At 35.2% G+C, this 21,280-nt stretch overlaps 1 protein-coding gene across 1 annotated transcript in view; it reads left to right on the forward strand.

The window, feature by feature from the left end:
* OLA1 (Obg like ATPase 1) overlaps window positions 1–21,280 on the forward strand; it is a 160,964-nt gene that overhangs the window by 90,009 nt on the left and 49,675 nt on the right. The window contains exon 5 of the mRNA XM_019653735.1: window positions 9,363–9,538. Within this exon, the coding sequence (XP_019509280.1) occupies window positions 9,363–9,538 (176 nt within the window). The remainder of the gene's footprint in view (window positions 1–9,362; window positions 9,539–21,280) is intronic.

Genomic DNA, 21,280 nt, shown 5'->3' on the forward strand with positions numbered 1-21,280 from the left:
CTTGGGCCAGTGAAGCAACGTCCTCCACAACTAGACTGAAGAACAAAAGGACAGCAACTTGTCTGTTCCCCTTCCCCCAATCCCCCAGCACTGTACCCATCCCCCAATTCCCCAATAAAAATCTTTAAAAAAAGAAAATGTAAAATGAAAGCATTGAGAGTGGGTGAGTTTGATTAAAAGAGGGGATATTAATGGGCACCAACATTAGAAAAAAATAAAGCTCTGATTTGCTGTTGATTTCTTCAATGACGGAGAGTTCACATGGCTCCATGATTTATTTCTTACAGTATTTGTAATAAAGATAAAATTCTAATTAATTTCTCTTTGCATTCCCTCCCCTTTACATTGCTTCTTAAAAAGGTTTATAAATGGATTTTCCCCGGAGCCATATTTAGTGTAATATATTAAACCATCAATTTTACTGTACTTTATTTCAAACAAGTCTCTAAAACTCCTCTTATGACTCAGGAATAGTAGAGATCTCTTAGACCTAGACTGCTCCAGAATTGCCTTGTAGATGAGAGGAAATTAAGCTATACATTTTAGGGACGGATGTAATTCGTAAGGATATGTATCTTTGAGGTCTGAGGAAGGGAATGGGCAAAAATATAGTGACAATTGAATATGAAGAACTTTCAGTCTTAGTGAATATGAAGAGTTTGACTTGAGCTGAGGATTTGTGGAGAGTGAGGGTGGACGAGGTCAGTTTACAAAGGGCTGTTTCTACTGGTAGAAGGGTAAGTAATGTTTTAGAAGTAAGGAAGTTAGTGAGATGGGTTTTGGGAAGGTTAAATACAGCCAAAGCAGCTAGCTCAGCATTAGAAATAGAGCAGAATCTCAATAAATATTCAACATATCATTGATTAAATTTGTCTTTTCTGCATTTAAGGTATTATCTGTTATATAGAATATAATAAATTAAAATCTTGTTGAGAGATTAATGCTAATTCTCATTAAGGTACTCCTTTTCTGCCTACTTCTTTGGAAAGAGTTGATATGTTGCAGCAACTAAAAATGTGAAACCCTTGAGCAATTGAGTATAACTAAGTACAGGTGTTGACTCTGGGTTATTATTCTTAACTTTTAAGTGACTTTAAGGATTCCTTCATGGTGTGGATGTCTAATTATTTAAATATAACCAGTAATGATAGGAAGACTTTTCTGTGTTCCGTATATTTAAAAGAATTATATTTTATGATATTGTAATGTGTTGTTTCTAATCCATTAGGTGGTGTCAGTAATAACAAAAAGATTTTTTTTTGCTTGCTGTTACACTAATACAAGCTCCATTTTAATGTTTTTATGTCTTTATACCTGCATCTTTTTTTCTCTTTGTTCATCTCATCCTTCCTACTTAATGTTTTGTTTTTGAGTCACTGCTTAAAAGCATATTATTTTAAATTTATATGAAGTCTTAAAGGTAAGAGAAAATAATAAATAAAAATGTTTAAGTTTTCTCAGCACCTGGCTGGCCCACTTTATTATTCTCTCTTATACTAGATATCTATATCTCTCAAGATTGGGAAGGATTTTTTGCTTCTAGCATTGCTTGATTGCTTCCGTGTAAGTTAACTCCTTTGTGTAAATGTCCTGCATGAATCACTTATAATTTCTTTTAGCTTTGTCCCTCAAAGTGAGCCACATGTGCATTTTATTTTACTAAACTTTCTGAAAACCTCGTTCAATTTTTGAATATGTCAGAGGGATGGTAGTTTTCCTCTTGGTCAGGATTTAGTTTTGGAGCCTTTTCCTAAATGAGCGAGGAGGAAGGGAAAGCTCTGGAAGAGAAGCAAAGCAAAAGCAAATTCTTCAGGCAACCCATAGTTCTATTTTTTATTCCAGCATTGAACAATTAGCCTGTGGCATAGACTGGGTTATTTTGGGGCTTTAGCTATATCTCAAATAATAGGTTTTCCCTGGAAAATGAAGGTTAAATAAAGACTTTAAAGGCTACTTTTGATTGATTCGTTCTTGTAAATAAGTACAACCCACCAAGTCTACTTATGCTCTTCCATTTATGCTATTGCATCGAATAATTAACAGTTTACATTACTAGACCAATTATTTCCATTTTTATATGTTTACAAAATATTTTATTTTTCCAGAGGCCTATAAATATATCCACTTAAAGTAATTAAAATTTGATTGATACAACCATTTTCATTTGCTTCAAACTCTGAAAGCTTAGAGACTTAAACCTACATCCTTTTTAGCAGAATTTTGTTAGCAGAATGATTTATTAGTTCTTTTCTGTGTTCCAAAATGTGCCTTGTTCCCTGATATTTTTAAGAAGGCAAATTGGTTTTTGAAGTAAATATAATAAAATGAGGTGCCTTTCTCCTTTTTAACTTAAGGAAAGTAGTTAAATCTGCACATTTTATTTAATACAAAGATAAAAAAATTATACAAGCTGAGGTCCAGCTATGAATTAGATTCTATTTTTGCTCAAATCGCTTTTATTATCAAGATGAGAAGGGGCTTTATGTAGATTAAGACTAGAGTTTTAAAGTGCATCTGTAAACCTGGACTTAAACTATACTTCTAAATCAGAGCATTTGGAATATGGAATAAACAGCTTTAACTCCCTTTTTAAACCACTCTTCCTCCCATACAGTAAAAAAATTTTGTCATGTCATTTATGGAAAGTAAATTGGAATTGGCATTTTCAGTTATGAATAAAGCTATAACTGTTAAGTGAATTGCCAATACAAATTTAGTGCTCTTCTCTTTAAATATTAGTGAGCTATAGAATTATAAAGAAGTTGGGAATTATTGTTCTGACACAAAATAGGACTTTACTTTGAAGAATGGATCAGAAATTTGCAAAGATAAAGATATTTTTGAGCAGGATATCCTTGTTTTCTAATATTGTATTGAAGAATTTGTCTTTTACTAGTTTAGGAATGTGACCTCTAACCTTTTAGTGATTTTGGTGGGACTCTGGATTAGAATATACGAAGTGTGATCAAAAGATACGGTGAATGTTTAAATTTAAAAAATTTATCACAGTTAAAAACACATTGCCATTAATCCACCTCAAAATATTCCCCCTCGCTTTAAACACATGTATTCCATCGTTCTTGCCACTGTCTGGAGCAGTTCTGGAAGTCGTCTTTCATGAGTGTCTTTACTTCATCCTCCAGCATGACAACACTCTGTCATACATTGTTTCTGGTATACAGCAATTTCTGTCAAATAAAAACATTATAGTGTGCCCTTATCCACCTTATTCACCTGATCTGGCACCATAGGACCTCTGGCTCTTCCCCAAAGTCAGAGTGATTCAGGACATCGAAGCAGCCACGACAGTGCAACTAAAGACACTCACGAAAGAGGACTTCCAGAACTGCTTCAGAAAGTGGCAAGAACAATGGGATAAGTGTGTTGAAAGTGAGGGGGAGTATTCTGAGGGATATTAATGGCAATGTGTCTTTTACTGTAATATATATATTTTTTTATTTAAACATTCATCATATCTTTTGATCACAACTCGTAAATGTTCAAAACATTGGCTATTTAGCCACATAGGACAAACTGGAAAGAATGTGAAATAATGTAGCATACAGGATGTTTTGGTGCCATAATTTAAGATTCAGTATATTTGTAATAATATTTTAAATATTAAAAGTAATTACTTCTTTTTTTCTAGAATCTATACTTTGGTTATAGAATACCTTTTGGTTTCACACTTGATTTGGGCTTTGAATGTGGATAAAGATCTTTTTTTGCTTGAAACCTTCTCATGATCTCTCTCTCTCTCTCTCTCTCTCTCTCTCTCTCTCTCTCTCTATCTATCTCTATCTCTATCTCTATCTCTCTCTTTCTCTAATTGTCTTTACTAGTTGATATTGTTTTCTTCAGTTAAGTCTCACTATTCACCCCTCTTTATATCTTCCATCAGTGCTCTAGTGCACTTTATCACCATATTTAGAATATAGCAATTCTCTTTTAGCTGGTTCCCTACTTCTGGTTAGTCTTTCTAAAATGCTAATTTCCATTTGTTACTCACTAACATAAAAACCTGTGTTGACTCTATTGACTAGCAGATGAGATGCAGACTTACCTTGCTATTTGGACTTTCCTGTCCTTCTCCCCTGCCTGATGTAGTAAATTTTTATCTTCTGTGCATCGGTACAATTTCTCAGTGGTCAGCTCTTCAGTAAGCCTTATTTATTTCAGCGTTTATTTTTTTTCTCTGATGCTTTTTCCTGTTATTTGTCTTGCCTTTCTTTATCTTCTTTACCCTGTACTGTTTTTTCCTGTATTTTTAAAGGGGCCTTGATGATTAGTTATTATTAATTTAACCTATATTTAAAGTCCTTGCTAGTGAGTTTTCTCCTTTATTAGATTAGATTTATTTTCCCAACCAGATTGTCCAGTCATTGAGACCAAGGTCCTATTACTTTGATTTTTAATTCCCACAAGACTTAGCATATTGTTACATTCATAAGCAAGCATTTTTTTTAACTGAGGAATTGTATTTAGCAAGGCATATTGTGGTTTGCATATGTGTTGAGGGCATTTCAGTTTCTACATTGGTTTATATACCAAGGAATTCCTTATCTCTGCATTGTATAGTGGTAGAGAATAGAAAACATGTAAGTCAAATAGGTCCATCTTGACCACATACCCTCTTACTTTAAAAACAAAAAACAAAAAAAGCAAACCTCTAGACATGCTATTTGAAATGTCAAAGTTTCCATATCAAGTGGTTTATGAAGTACTGCTCTGGAGCCTGTACATTTAAATGCATCATGTCTTTTAAAACTAATTGTACTTCTGGCTAGGGGTGCTTTGCTTCTGAAAACTGAAGACAGACTAAATTTAAATAGAAATATTGCAAAGCAGTTCACTGAATTCCTGAATTTCCAAAGGATGTTTTTATTTCTGAAGCCCTTTGCCAGTTAGATTTAGCATCTTAAGTAGAGTATAGATTTATCCTTTTATTCAAATCTTTATAAAATAAGACAAGCTTTGAATCAATGAATGAGTAAATTGATCAATCTTCAATCCACTTATAATAATTGAAAATAGCCAACTCATTTCTGCCACATCATACCAAGAAATAAATAACATGGAGAATCCGCAATACATATGGGTAGTCAAACGTGTCTCACCAAGTCAGATATTATATCTGTATTCTGACTGACTGGCTTTCAGTAAAAGAAGTGTACAAATTTAAAATGCACAACTTTAGCATAAGCATTGACATTTTGCATTTATTCACTTAGTGAATGGATTTAATAATAGAAATGATTTATATAATAGCTAAAAAGATTTTTTTGGTTCATTTTATCTGCTATTACTTCAAAGTATACTGGAGTCATTAAGGGGAGTTTTGGGGTAGAACTTCTGTTAATGACTGTACAAAAGGGATAAGAGAAGAAATGTAATAGATATCAACATTTATGGGGTAATTAGAGCAAGAAAATAATGGCCCAAAAAGAAATGCTCAGAGTAAATAGAAGATCAGGAGAATGTGGTTAGAAAGAAGCAATGAAAGAGACTATATACTCCTATATCAAGTTAGATGCCCTCAAGTTAGATCCTACTGAGAGGTCATTCAGAATTCCTGCAGAATGGCTATTTGATTTTGCTTCATGAAGGCAAATCATTGGTATCCTTTTTGAGATCAAGTTCTGATAGCATCATGGAAGCATATTCCAAACCACAGTGGTTAAGTTTTAAATGGGAAGTGAAGAAGTGGAGAGAACAGGTACAGATAGCTCTTTCAAGAAGTTTGGCTCTGAACTGGAGGAAAGAAAGCCATAGCTGGAATGGGAATTAATGTCTAAGGGTGACTGACATGATTTATTTAATATAGAATCTTAAACCTCCTTAAGTGTTGATGTGAAAGTATCAGTGGAAATGGAGATGCTCTGAATGATATAGGAGAGAGGCATAATAGATTCAGGTCTCAGGAAATACAAAGAAGTTTGCAGAGCAGATTTCCGTGGGAGAAGATAAGATCCAGAGCAGAGATGGTAGAGAGATTGGCCATAAATAATAGAAAATAACGTTTTCCCATTTTACTGCTGGAAAGAAGGAAAGATTGGGTAAAAACAAAATGGGGGTTTGGTGTTCCAAAGATGACATGCATTTTCCCTGTGAAGTGAGAAAGGTCATCCGCTGGATAGCAGGAAAGAAGAGGTTTTAAGAGTGTTGACAAGTGTGAGAGAAGTCAAGAAGGTTTGAGATAGGTGCTTTGTTATGAAAGGAAACATTGTAGAATTGCTCCATAAAAAATCTTGGTGATGTAATCCAGTCTGAGGTTAGCTTATGGTTAATTTTCTCTTATAAGAAACCATTTAATAATGAGGGTTTACTATAGTTAGTATTATTTTCAGTCACCCATGATAGATGATAGATAGATAGATAGATAGATAGATAGATAGATAAGATAGAAAGAAAGGGAGGGAGGGAAGGAGGAAGGAAGAGAGAGAGAGAGAGAGAGAAAGAAAGAAAGAAAGAAAGAAAGAAAAGAAAGAAAGAAAGAAGAAAGAGAAAAGGAAGGAATGGATGGAAACTAGTCATCTTTACTAATGTAGTGTTTTCCCCAAAGGGGGTTTGTGATGATAATTATAATAATTATGATATTATTTTACTTAATGTAAAGTTGAAATAAATAACTTTGGCCGTGGACTAGGGTACACATGTTCTGGTGAACTAGTAAGAATTAGTGTGTGGGGGAAGAAACCTGTAAACTCACGAAGTTTATTTTAAACGATTCTGAAGAATTAAGTAACTTGAAATGATATTACTCAAAATTAATGTTTGAGTATATTACCATGGAATTTCTTCTAAATTACTAATTCCTATTACTTAAAAAAATAGTATATGCCCCAGTTACTGAAGGAGTTCTGTGTGTTGGGTTCTCTGCTTAGAACTTTACATATATTATCTGATTTAATCATACCCATTCTTTGAGAGGTAGAAACATCTTCATTTTAAAGATGCGAAAATGAGGTCCTTAGAGGTGCAGTGATTTGTCTAAGATATTTATGACCATTAAGCCTGTCTGATTTCAAAGCCCTTATTCTTAACCACTAAATCTTGTGCTAAAAAAGATACGATGTAAAGGAATGCTATAATGTAAGTGTATGGTGAAGTCTGTTGACTCAAGAACATGTCTTTGGAAAGTAATCTGTAATTTTTTAGTTCTAAGAAATGGGAAATTACCCAAATGGCCACCACATTTTCTGTAAGCTTAATTTCACACCTATTTCAGGTCTCATTTCATAAGGCTATTCAATTTTAAAGGATAACTTTACTGTTCATTTAATTTTAATCTTAATTTTGGCAATATTTATTTTCAAAGATAAATTTAAGTTCTTCCCGTAGTATGTTACCACTCACATACAAATGAATGTAATAATAATACTTTCAGGCTTAGGAGCAACAATGTATCCAGAGTGTATGGGGTCTATGGTTTGAGTTTTTATTCTTATAATAGGGGTAATGGATTGAGGATGATCCCATCATAACTCCTTCCCTAACCTAATCCTTGGCCAACTCCAGGCAAGGTGCAATCTAGAGAATAATTTAAAGGTAATAAGATAGACAAGTGATTTCCCATCTTTGTTCTTGATTTTCTATTTGGATTAGTTCAGGTTATCAGAGAACTTTCTTTTCTTTGCCTCCAGAGAATTGTGATTACCAATTTTTCTATTATCCACTTGGTTAAAATTGAGGGTTGTAATTAAGAAATTGCCATTTAAAACCTGCTAATGCATTTACTGTAGGAGTGGTGTTGAGGACATCACTATAGTAGTTACTCATTGGCCCTTACATAAAGACAACTATATAGGCTATGTTTTTCATTCTGAGTGTCAGAAAAAGTTATTTCTTTAACTGAATCAACCATGTTTCCTTTGTTGCTTCAACTGCCGAGAAACTTACTTTTATTTTTATTTTCCTACTTTATTGTGCCATTTGTGTAAGATGCTTCAAATCATAACAAGAAATATACAATATTGTGCTTTCGGGGAGACTTCCTTTGTACTTTTAAAATATTTTTAAAATGTACCTAATTTACTCTCTGTCTCATATTAATAAGCTATAATGTACTTCCCCATTGCATGCTAATTTTGTTCATATAAGTTTGGCACTATATAAAATACGACATGAATTTGTATGCCAAGAATACTCTTGAGTATTATTTTAAATACATATATTTTAATTTCAACAATATACTTACGTTTTATTATTATTACTGAATAATTCCACATTGAGATACAAACAGCTTACTTATCTTTAATTCTGGGAAATGATATTAGAAAACTTTGTAACCTTTAATGAGAATATCTTAGCCTTTGGTATGTAAGAATATGCTAAAGTCACTGTTTTTATCGTATCAAACTCAATCAAACTGTCTTTTATGATTCCTGTGGTACCTCTATCTAAAATAATTGATACTTAATGTTTGGAAACATCTCATTTTGGGAATATAAACTAATTGGTAATTTTAATTAAATTACAAATTAATTTGTTTAGAAATGTGTTTATTGTTTGTGGGTATATCATTGCTTTCTGTTGATAGTATTTCTTAGTATTTGTTCATTTTTGTGATACTGTTTTTTATCTAGTAATTTGAGTAAATCCCAGTTGAATTATGTTGCCACATTATGTCTTCAAAAGGGCATAAAGTCAGTACACATGCTTCAGTAATATCTGGTTGTTTTACCCTTATGTTTCCAGTTGGCAATTTGAAATTATGGCTTCAACTGCACTTTAAATATGTGATAATAGCATGTGTTTCTAATAAGGGCCAGCACCATTTTGTTCAGATAGTGTGAATAGTTGTCACTCATATATGACAAATGCACCTTCATCTGCTTCTTTGATAGCCCCCTAAAAACCATACCCTCAAATCAGGCCGATGAAATTAGCTGCTGTGTAAATTGTGTGTCTAAGTGGTTCATTATCTAATCACCGTCAGAACCACAGTGATAAAGTAGATTGAAGCAGGGAAGAGGTCTGCCAGATGATTTCACCCCCTCCCCCAAATCCGGTTTCCCTTGGAAACCCTAACAGTGTCGTTTAGAACTTCAGGCTCTCATGCCTGGAGTTCAGTGTCTTAATGTACCAAACCTGAAAATACCAGTAGCTCTGGAGCATAATTTTCTCTCTGTAAAGATAATAATTTTATTTATTTCAATCAGTTTTTGGAATGTTGAGGCTCTTGAATTACTGTTTTTTTGCTAGTGCCCTAAATATTATTAAATAGGACAAAAATACTGTCCTACTTGCAAGAAGGCAGAATAATTTGTGTAATTGTTAAACTTATAGGAATCTTTACTCACGCTAATAATGACCTTCTGTACTATTTGTTTATTGAATTGCTTCCTTTTCATTCGTTTTAGGTGCTTTTGAAGATGATGATATCACGCATGTTGAAGGAAGTGTAGATCCTATTCGAGATATAGAAATAATACACGAAGAGCTTCAGCTTAAAGATGAAGAAATGGTTGGGCCCATTATAGATAAACTAGAAAAAGTGGCTGTGAGAGGAGGAGATAAAAAACTAAAACCTGAATATGTAGGTAAAAATTTACAACTTTTTTAGATACTTTAGTTCATTTTTCTTGATTAAATTTTTTTAAATAAAGCACATGAAACATCTAATATTGTTATGGAATTTTAGAATTCAAGGATCATTTCTGCTAAAAATTGTTGAGAAACTTCATTTTCTTTTGGCAACAAAGCATGATGATAGGCTATTTGAAGTGTTCCTAAAAAGCCATATTTAGCAATAATATTGAGTGCTTATATGGTTACTATATATATCTTCAAGTTTTAGTGTTAGAGAACTGTGGTTTTGTGATGGAAAACTTACTGGATTTAGAGAAATGACTGAATATATGAGTTTTGTGGATTTGTAGAAGTAATTTATACAGGGAATTATCTTCCATAGGGGTTGAGTAAATGAACGCACTATTAAAGTAGACAGATAAGTTTAATCTTTTATGAAGTGAAAACATGTCATTGTATTTAATATTCACTGCATTTTCTATTACACTGTAGTGAACAATTTAGTAAATTTATAATGTTTCAAAATCAGTTGTGAAGCTTTTAGTTTAAATATGAGCAAATTGTCTTTTACTTTAAACATACAATGCCTTAATTATATATTTTCCCACTTATTAACATCTTCCATAAACTGCTTTTGCTCTTTTTGCTTTTTTGTCAAAGGCAGTATTTTCTTTTTAACTTTTCATGTATTTTTAATACCTGTGTTTATTTTTAATTTTCTCATTTAAGTTTGGAAAACTCACAGTTGATTAGGGAGCTCTACACTATTAAGGAAGAAATCAACGACAGAATTAACCCCTAAACTTAAGCACACTATTAATAAATTATGGTCAAAAGTGCCTGATCTTGGAACACGGAAACCTGTGTTGTGCAGCTGATTTCCCTGATTGTCTAGAGGAGGAAAGCCCAAGTTATTTTACTTCTCTTAACATCGTGGTTATTTCAACTATTTCCTATTAAATTATAATTTTAGCTTTGCATTGGAGAAAGAGTTTTGAAGTTTCTGAGTGAACTTGGAAAAGGAATATGGTAGGAGATGTGCAGCTGGAAGAGATGCACACACGAGAAGTCATAGGCTTTAGGGTCATTTCCATCTTCACTAACCTGAAAAATTATATAGGGAAGGTCATTTATAAATAAAGATTAAGAAAAAACTCCTTATGAGTTTTCTCAGGACTGCCATTTTGAGCTGCAAAGCCATTTTGAGTCACATATGAGACTCTGCCTTTTAATCTGAACTTAGGTTTAGGTCTTAGGTTGGGGTTTTTCAGAAGCAGGGATTGGAGTGCAGGTAGTTTCCTTGGGCGCTATCTCAGGAAGCACACACATCAGGGAGTAGGGAAGGGAAGGAAACCAAAACAAAGTAGGTAAATGAGCAAGCAGGTGGAAGTCCTGAGCAACTGGGGCTCAGTCCTGCTAGGGACCTCTGGAAGACAGTGTAGAAAGTATCTTGTAGTTTTTCTACTGGAAAGGTGAGGAAGCTGAGGTAATTGTCATCAGTCATTGGTTATGGGCTGCTCTTAGGAGTGTTAACTCCCTGGCACCTGATGTCTGTGTGGTCTGAGCATAGTGCTTAGGCAGTTACAGACGCTTAGAGTAAGAAGCCATCAGCATCTGCCGGACCTGTAAGGAGGGCAAAGGGGACATGGGCAGGCACCGACAGTCTGCTGCATGCCTATTGTGCATTTAAATTTTTTGCCCTAATCATTGTGTTTATTTTAGACTGTTCTTTAGGATCACAAGTTTAATTTGGCAGTGGTTTATATTTTTTCTTCTGATTTATCTTTAGTTTTCCCAATACGAAGAGGCTACCTATGTGATTATATCAACTAGTTCTTATAGGGGAGTTTCTAAAAAAGAAATGTTTCCTTATATTCCGTAACAGTTGGCCTAAACGTATAAAATGTGATTGGCTTCTTGTTTTCAGTTTTTCTTTGTAATCTTGGCTAACAGAACCAGGGACTTTAATTGGACATAGATCCTAGGCTATAAAATAGATAGCTACTTGAAAATTATAAGAAAAATAGGTATATCATTTTGTTTACTAGGTATTTACCTCATTATTCCTTAATATTCATTCAAGTGTGTCTTAATTTTCTGGATAATTGTTTAGAAATTCAACATTGAAGCCTGTCTTTCTATGAAGTTTACATTTTCTAAATTTGGATGTCATTTGTATTTTAATGTGAATAAGCCGGAAAAACTTGGATTAGATATAGTCTAGCATTAAACATGAACCAACTTTTAAATGCTAAATCAGAATCTTTTCTAAGTGTAAGGTTGACAAATTCTGCCATAAATATACCTTTTATAGCGGGTCTTGCGGTCTGTGATAAAACTGAGGCACTAAAGAAGGCAAGAGTGAGATAAACATTTCCTATTGGTATTAACAGCCAAGTGTATTAGTTTCGTAGGGCTCCCATAATAAGTACCACAAACTGGCTAAAACAATAGAAATGTATCCTTTCACAGTTCTGGATACTAGAAGTCTGACATCAAGGTGTGGGCAGGGCCATGCTCCCTCCGATCCTCTAGGGGAGAACCCTTTCTTGGCTCTTCAGCTTCTGGTAGCCCCACATGTTCCGTGGTTTGTGGCACTGTAACCCCATCATCATCATGTCTCCATCATCATATAGCCATCTTCTCTCTGTGTCTCCATCCAAATTTCCCTCTTCTAAGGAAACCATCATAATTGGATTAAGGGCCTACCCTACTCCAGTGTGGCTTCATCCTATTTCCCAAATAAGGTCACAATCTGAGTACCAGGGGTTAGGGCTTCATATCTTTTTGGAGGACAAAGTTCAAGTCATAGCAGTAACACCAAGGCATCAAGAGCAACATGATATTAAATCTATTTAAGTGTGTATACATTTCATATGGAAAGACAAAATTTGGAAAATGAAGGTAGAAAGCTTTAAGGAACAATTCATTTGTATTGCTTAATTATTTAGAAATCATCATACTTAAAATATTTATAGAATTAAGTTATTTAATGAAACAATTGATGAAGGCCACCAGAACTAATTAATAAATTTTTTTCCTGTCAATATTTCTGAGTTAATTAATGTCCCCCAAAACATATAGCTATTAGATTTCTTCTCATTCTTATAGCACCTAATTTTAAAGTTGATTTTCCCATAACTTTAAAAAAATTGTTTAAAATATTTTAATATGTGGTAGATAAGTTTTTCAATGAAAATCAAAAGATTCAAGAGTTATACTGTAAAAACGTAGTTCATTCTCCCCCTCTGTCTCCTCATTCACCATTTTCTTTAAATTCTTATGTATCCTTCCAGAACTATTCTTACGTGACTTAAAGATTATTTCTAAAAAGACAAGATACTAAAAGTACTTGGTGAGGATAAACTGTATATATTGTCCCCCTATCCACCACCCCCAGTATTCTGTCCTCATAGTCTCTAGCTTGGTTAATGGAACCAAATTGTTTGAACTGAGAACCAGTATCTTTGACTCCTCTCTCTACCATTTATATCCTATACCACTGATTTTATCTTCTGATTTTTTCCCTATATCTCTTCCTTCCTCATTTTCATGACTTACTTAGTTTGGGCATCATTTATTATTAACTAATTTTTGCAGTTTAACTGATTTCTTTACTTTAGCATTATTGCTCTTCTTTTCCACAAATGTAAAATGCAGCTCTAATTATGTTATTCCCTTGATTAAAATACTTCATCATCTTCCTATAAGATACTGCCAACATAAAGTCCATGGCTCACAAGTTTCTCTGTGATTTGGTCTTGCCTACCCTATATTTTGTCAACTCTCCTGACCGTGAACTAAGCATTTTGGTTTCACATGGGTTCATTTACTAGAATTCTCCCCTTTTGCTGCTCCTCCATCCCCGTTTCTTAATCATCCTTTAAGACATAGCCTAAAGCAGCAGTTTCCTACTCTTTAAAAAAAATGTTTTTATTGTGGCAGACTATACATAACATAAAATTTACCACTTTAACCATTTTAAATGTACAATTTAGTGGCATTAATTACATTCACAGTGTTGTACAACCATCACCACTATCCATTTCCAAATGGAAACTCTGTGTCCTTTAAATAACAACTCCCCATTTCCTCCTCCTCCCAGTCCCTGGTAATCTCTATGATACTTTCTTTGTCTTTGAATTTGCCTATTCTAGGCACCTCATACAAGTGGAATCATACAATTTTTGTCTTTTTTGTATGTGGCTTATTTCATTTAGCATGATGTTTTCAAGGTTCATCCACATTGTAGTATGTATCAGAATTTCATTCCTTTTTAAAGCTGAATGATATATGTATATACCACTTTTGTGGACATTTGGGTTGTTTTTACATTTTGGCTATTGTGAGTAATACTGTTATGAACATTGTTGTACAAGTACATTGTGGTTATAATACTTGAAGAAATCTCCATTGAAAATAGTCTAGAAGGAAATATTAAGTGATAATCGTGGGTTAGGGAGGTAGTCATGGATGCTTCCACATTAAATGTTTTTCTGCTTTGATTTTATTGCTTTTATAAAAGAAATTTATGGAAATGAACCCCCAAAGTTAGAAATATTTATTAAATATAGCAGACCGTTTAAAAGTCCAAGAACCAGAAATTCAGTTCATTATTTGAGTCTATATTATACAAAAAGTTAGGAAAAGGGTTATACAATTTTCAAAATAAAACTGACAGGTTGCTTATTTGATGTGGCAGTGCCAATGTGGGAGTCAAACTGTGGCAGGTAGGACTACTTCATGGGCCCTGGAGAAATGATTATCATTCTAATTATTCTCAGCATAAATGAGGAGTTTTCGACAATGTGCTCTTAGGCTAGTGGAAGGATTGAGGTAAAGTGTCTTCTTTCTCTTGAACTGGGATGAGAAGAATGACCAGGATTAATATAGTGGTCATCTTAACACTGCAGAAGATATTTTACTTAGTTTATAGTCATTATTTTAAGCAAATCATTGTTGTTGTTTTTTTAAGGATTTAGGGGGAAATATTTCACTTCTCACTTGATAGTACACATTGTGTGAACAAATAGGTATGATCCACTAGAGGTAAAAACCTTGTTATTGAATCTCAGAAGTTTCATTGTATTTTTTAATTGGGGTCTTTGAGTTGTAAGGAACAGAGACTCAGCTTAGGCCATTTCAAGAAATTGATTTTTATTTTTAAAATTCAAGGCAAGAAGAGAAATGGAAATCCAAAAATATCCAAGAGCACTAAGTGTGGTATAGCCAGGCCTTTTGGAGTTAAATTGTAAATCATCCCCAGAATTCAGCAGAAGTCTATGCTATTGTGAATAATACACATCTTTGCTGGTGCTCTGCCATTCGGGAAACTCAGATGTTCTTCATATCTGCTTCACTAGAATTCTACTTACTTTTTTTTTCTGCTGCCACTAGACTTCATCTGCTGTTTTATATATTGCTTTTATCCCTGATTTCTGCTGCTTCGTAATTTCTGCTTACTACAATTAGCTTATTTATCACGTCATGTAATTTATTCTATCTTGTGTTCTTTCAGTGTATGCTTTCAGTTTATGTCTCCAATTATGGTATTTCCTAATTTTGATTCCTGAGAGCAAGCATCTAATTGTCTAAGTTTATTCCCATTTTGGCAGAGTTTTTTTTTTTTGGTTTTCTTCTTTCCATTTTCTTCATGAGATGACTTCATTGGACAAGTGCTCACCAGCTCTGACAAGGAGACTGTTCTGGGTAGGACTGTCTCATCAGCAGAACCTGTGAACTGAGTCAGATTTCTTTAGGAGAGTAATGGGAGTAAAGCACCATGAGGACGGCAGTTAGGAAGTGCAAAACTGTTTAAGACTTCCAGACTAACACAAAAGAATGTATTGTGTTTGGCGCCAGGGTCATGAGGATTAGATTCCTTTGAGGCCAGACTACTTTAGACCCATCACTTCATATCCACCCTGAGGGGAATGCACTCATATAAGAACTAACATTATGGTGCATATGCTATAGGCATATTTTCCTGGATATTCCCAACTGCCCACTTTCTCCTTGCCTATAGCCAACCAAACACAGGTGGAGAAAATTAAAAATAGGACATTAGTATCCCATAAACTCATTATTACCAACCTCAAGTGGGCCCTCAGCTATATCTAGCTTTGCTATTTGCTGTCCTACTCTCTGCTGCAGTTGCTTCTCTCCTCCCTCAAACCTCTCATATATGCCCACTCCCTACTTTCATCCATCCTTACCCTCAACAGATGACCTTGCCTCCAACTCCAAAGGTCAAAATAAAAGTCATCAGGCAGGAATTCTCTGTTTTCCACTAGCAAAATCTAAAGGCTACTTATTCACTCCACTTATCTGTAGCTAGTTATTCCAGTTCTTCAGATCTTACCACTTCCTAACTTTTCAGTAACCTAGCACTATCAGTCCTCTCTACTTTTTTCCCCTGGGTTGCTTTTAAGTGTCTTTATTGAGATAAATTCACATATCATAAAGTTCACCCTTTTAAAGTATTCAATTCAGTGGTTTTTATTGTATTCACAAAATTGTTTTTGATCACGAATAATCCATTCTTTCTTGTATATACAACTTGTCCCTCTCAAACTAGATGGTTTTCATCAACTAATTGAAGATGGCTTTTTTTAATATTTAAAAAATAAACTTCTTCCTGAATACCACACTCCTCATCCTTTCATTACTGTGTTTTCTCTACCCTCCTTAAAAACCTCTTGAAAGAAATAGTTTTCCACCTCCTAATAACTAATCCAGTCTCTCTGGTTTATCTGCCCATCATACTCAAACAGATTTCTCCAGGGATAACGGTGACTTTTGCATTGTTAAATCCAGTGTACATTTTCAGTCGTCATGATTTGTCAGTAGCCTTGGACACTTGAGTCATTGTTTGGACTGTTCTTCCCTTGGATTTCATAACCACATTTTCCTAGTTTCCCTCCTACTTCTCTAGAAGCTTCTCACTTTCTTTTGTAAACTCATCCTCTTTATACCGTTGCTATGAAATATTGACATTACTTAAAGTTGAGTGTTAGCTTCCCTTCTCTCAATTCTCTTCCTGTGTGATATTCATATCCATTGCTACAATTAGTATTTAAATATAAATAACTTCCAGATTTGTATCCCTAGTCCTGATATGTCCTCTGAGCTCAAGACTAGTATATTTAATTCCTCACTTGACATCTCACAGATTTCTCAAAGGCATCTTGAAGTTAGCACATCTAAAATCAAACTCAAGTGTTCCCTTCCTCAAACCTGATATTCTTCCACTATTTCTTAGCTCAATGAAATGTATCACTATATGTTAGATTATACAAACCGGAAGCATAGTCATCTTTGACACACTAGCTTTCCATCATTTCTCATATGTAGTTCATCACTGAATTCTGGCAATATGTATATATAAGGATATAATAATATGCCTATATTTTTTTATATATATGCATACACATACACGCATACACATAGAGATAAAGGATAAAACAAATACAGCAAAGTGATAATTAATGAATCTGGGTATAGAGATACTATTTTTGTAACTTTTCTATAAGTTTGAAATTATTTCAAAATAAAAAGTAAAACAAAAAATAAAAATATCTTATGATTTTAATGTATAGAGATACAGTTAAGATACATAACAATAATAGCACAGTAGATGAGGGGAACAGTAATGGAGTAAAAGTGTTACAATCCTCAGTTTGAAAGACAAAGTGTTTGGTGGTTTCTCAAATAGTTAAATGTAGGATTACCATATGACCAAACAGTTCCAGGCCTGGATTGATATTTCCAAAAGAACTGAAAACAGGTACTCAAGTAAATATATGTACGTGCGTGTTCATAGCAGCACTATTTACAGTAGCCAGAAGGTGAAAACAGCCCAAATGTCTATAGGGATGAATAGATAAACCAATTGTAATATATACATACAATAGAACATTATTCAGCCTTAAAAAAATAAATGAGTACTGGTACTAAATGTGGATCAACCTTGAAAACGTTATGCAGACACGAAGGTCACATATTGTATGATTCCATATGTGTGGAATATCTAGAATATGTAAATTGATAGATACAGAACTATAGATTGGTAGTTGCCAGGAGTTAGGGGGAGGGGAGAATGGGGAGAAATTGTGCTTTTTTTTTTTAAAGATTTTATTGGGGAATTGGGGGGAGGAGAGCAGCATTGGGGAATCAGGGAAGGGGAACAGACAGGTAGACAAATTGCTGTTTTGTTCTTCAGTCTAGTTGTAGAGGACGTCGCTTCACTGGCCCATGTTGTATGATCATTGTGCTCTTTCCGGGTGAGGCAATCAGTCGCCCGGTCATTGTTCGGCTGCTCACAGTAGCTCACACCGGCTACCAACTGCTCACGTTGGCGGCCAGCCACTCATATAGCTCACAGCAGCCCACTTCAGCCCTGCTGCAGCCTACCTTCGCCGGCGACACACAGCAGCCCAGCTCCAGGTTGAGCTGTTGTTCATCATCTTAGCTGTAGAGGGCAGTGTCACTGGCCCTAATGTGGGATCCGAACTGCGGCCCTGCTGCTCAGAGCTGGTGCTCCCAAGCGAGCTCTTAACCAGCTGAGCCACTCGGCTGGCCCGAGAAATTGCTTATTGAGCATGGGGTTTTATTATGGGGTGATGGAAATGTTTTGGAAGTAGATAGAGGAGGTGGTTGCATAACATTGTGAATATACTTCATTCGGTGTAACCCCTTCTCAGGTTGGACCTCCATACCAGTATCTGCCATATCAGTTAAATTTCCAATTTGGATTTTTATTTTCCTTCTTTGATTTTGGTTTCCTTAAAAATCTTAGTTTGTCAATTTTCTTGACATCACATCTATTTTTTCTAACCTTACCCTGTACTTTTCATGACCTCATGCTCCTGTTTCATAGATGCTTTATCTTTCTGTATTCTGCCAGGTATGCCAGATAATTCATTTAGAAGTTTGTGTGTGTGATCATGTTCTTCCTTATTACTCTCTTTATTCAGTAGCCTTTTTTATTAAAATCAGATTTATGAACTCATCCCTCCTTGTCCTTCCTTGAACATGGTGAAATCCACTCAGACTTATTTACAGGAATCATAGGGACAGTTGCCTTCTTTTCCTTAGTAATGGTCACATCCTCTGCTGAGATCTGTACCTCAAGAATGAATTGGTCTTCATCCCCATTGTCAACATTATAGCTGCCTGGGGCCGGGAGCACTGCTATGCTAAGTTCTCAGTCTTTACTGCAGTGAGCCACATAGCTGAAAACCCAAACCTGCCATATGCGTTCTACTCAGATTATTGCAGAAAGTAACTTATTGTATCGATTCTTAGAGGACATCCCCTTTATACACACCCACCTACCCACCCAGGCAGAGCACTGCTGCCAGTTGTTTTAGTTTGCTCCTTTGTCGCCTGATTCTCTTCTGGGAGTTTTAGTCACTGAAGTGTGTAGAAAGATGGTAGTCAGGGATCAGTACTCTGGTCCCCATAAACAACAGCATTCATCTAGTAGAGCAACAAATGCTTAGTATTCTGATTCAGGCAGATCTTAAATGTCAGGTTAGAAGATACAATGGAGGTCTCTTTCGTGAGAGAAAGCCCAGATTGGGAATATTTAAAGGGGATACTCCGGGTTGGAGCAGAAGGAAGCTGTGTCAGTGGACTTCCAGCCAGACTATTTTGAGCTGGAGTTCTTGCCTCCTTCTGGTCTGAGTGCATTGCTGGCTGGTGTGTTAAAGCCACCCAACCAGCATAGGTCAGCTCATCTGGGTGTCAGCATCAGGCATTAGGGTAGTAGGTTTGGCTAGAGGGAAGCATCAGGCTTGGAGGCTATAATTATTATAGAATAAGAGTGAGTCACCTTGATAAATTGCCAAGTCTATCCATTTAGCTATCAAATTTTAGGATTACAGATGGTAGCCAGAGAATAATGTCCTCCCTTCTCCCTCACCCTGTGAATATAATATACCTTTATTTTTTATCCTATTGTATTATAATTTATCCTGGTTAAAAATAAAAACAGCGTTGTAGTTTTTAAAAAGAATGCAGAAAGGGAGAGTCTGTGGAATCCAATCTTCTAGAGATTTCTGTTGCTAACAATTTAATGTGGCATCTATCCAGTTTCATTATTTGAATACATTTTTATTTAAATATATTACATATAGCTTCAAAGCCACAAATGGAATCACAATACATTCTGCCATAAATAATGACAGTTAATATCTATTGAGCATTTACTATGTGCCTGGAACTGTGGCAGTTACTTTACATGTCTTTTCTCATTTAATTCTCACAATTACTATATTTTTAATTGGAGTTATTATCCTAATTTTACAGAAACAGACTTAGAGAGGTTAAGGAACTGCCTCAAAGTTACACTACTAAAGTGGCAGAGCCAGGACTTGTACCCAAATCTGTTTGATTACAGAATCCATAATTCTTAACCTTATTCCAGTGTTCTGAACCTGCTTTAAAAAAAAAAAAGAAGATTTTATTGGGTAATTGGGGAAGGGGAACAGCGCTGGGGAATCGGGGGAAGGGGAACAGACAGGTTGCTGTACTTTTGTTCTTCAGTCTAGTTGTGGAGGATGTTGCTTCACTGGCCCATGTTGGTATTATCATTGTGCTCTTCCCGGGTGAGGCAGATCGGTCACCGGCTTCTGGATGGCCACTCACGGTGGCTCTTGGCAGCTCACACCGGCTGCCGGCCGCTCATGCTGGCTTCCGCCACACACGGTAGCTCACAGCAGCCCACTGCAGCAGGGGCTGCAGCCTACGCCATCGCCTGCGACTCATGGCAGCCCAGCTCCAGGTCAAGCTGTTGTTCACAATCTTGAGGTGTAGAGGGCAGTGTCACTGGCCCTGATGTGGGATCCGAACCAGGTTCCTGCTGCTCAGAGCTGTCTTCCCAAGCCAGCTCTTAACCAATGCGCTACTGGGTCAGCCCTGAACCTTCTTTTTTCATTTAGCAATATATTTTGGACATTTTCCCATGCAAATGTATATACAGATGTATCTTGTCTTAATGGATAAAAACTGTTCTGTTATATGAGTGTTCCATAATTTTAGCAAATCTCCAATTAATGGGTTTTAGGTTGTTTATAATTTATGCCTCTCTTTTGGTGCTAATATCATGCTGTTCTAATTATTGTAGCTTTATGGTTTATTTTAATATATAGTAAAGCAAGTCACATGTTTTTCTCTCTCAACATTTCTTACTCAAGCAGGTCATTCTTTTAGAATAATGATATATTCAATTTGTAATGTTCTGCAACATCCCTGTTATGATTTTTAATCGCAGTTGTGTTAGATAAACATTGTGGCTAGAGTTTTTATCTGCACAGTGTTGGTCAGAATAGATGAATTTCGAGTGCTGAGTCTGGCTGAAGCAATTTTTAAGTCAGTGTCTGAACCTCAGGGCTGGGAATCCATGCGCCTGGACCGTATGTATACTTAATTGGCTGTTTTGGGGGCATTTGAGTATTGCCACAGAGCCACTCACAACCACAGTTCTTGCACTTTTGGATCATAAATCTCTTATAAGCATTTGGAAGATATGTGCCATCATCCCTCAAAGGCACATAAACATAGAACTTTATATACAATTTAAATCATAGATTAATTCCTGGATCATAGATTAATTTATGGATCATAGATTAATTCCTGCTATGGGAACTGTACCAAAATAGAAAAGTCTAGTAATTAATCTTGGAAACTATAGTAAATAACTGGGTTATGTTATTTTCTGCAAAGAAAAATATTAATTTTTTTTTTT

The sequence above is a fragment of the Hipposideros armiger genome, unplaced genomic scaffold (genome assembly GCF_001890085.2).
Source record: "Hipposideros armiger isolate ML-2016 unplaced genomic scaffold, ASM189008v1 scaffold_205, whole genome shotgun sequence".
In the NCBI taxonomy this organism is placed as follows: Eukaryota; Metazoa; Chordata; class Mammalia; order Chiroptera; family Hipposideridae; genus Hipposideros; species Hipposideros armiger.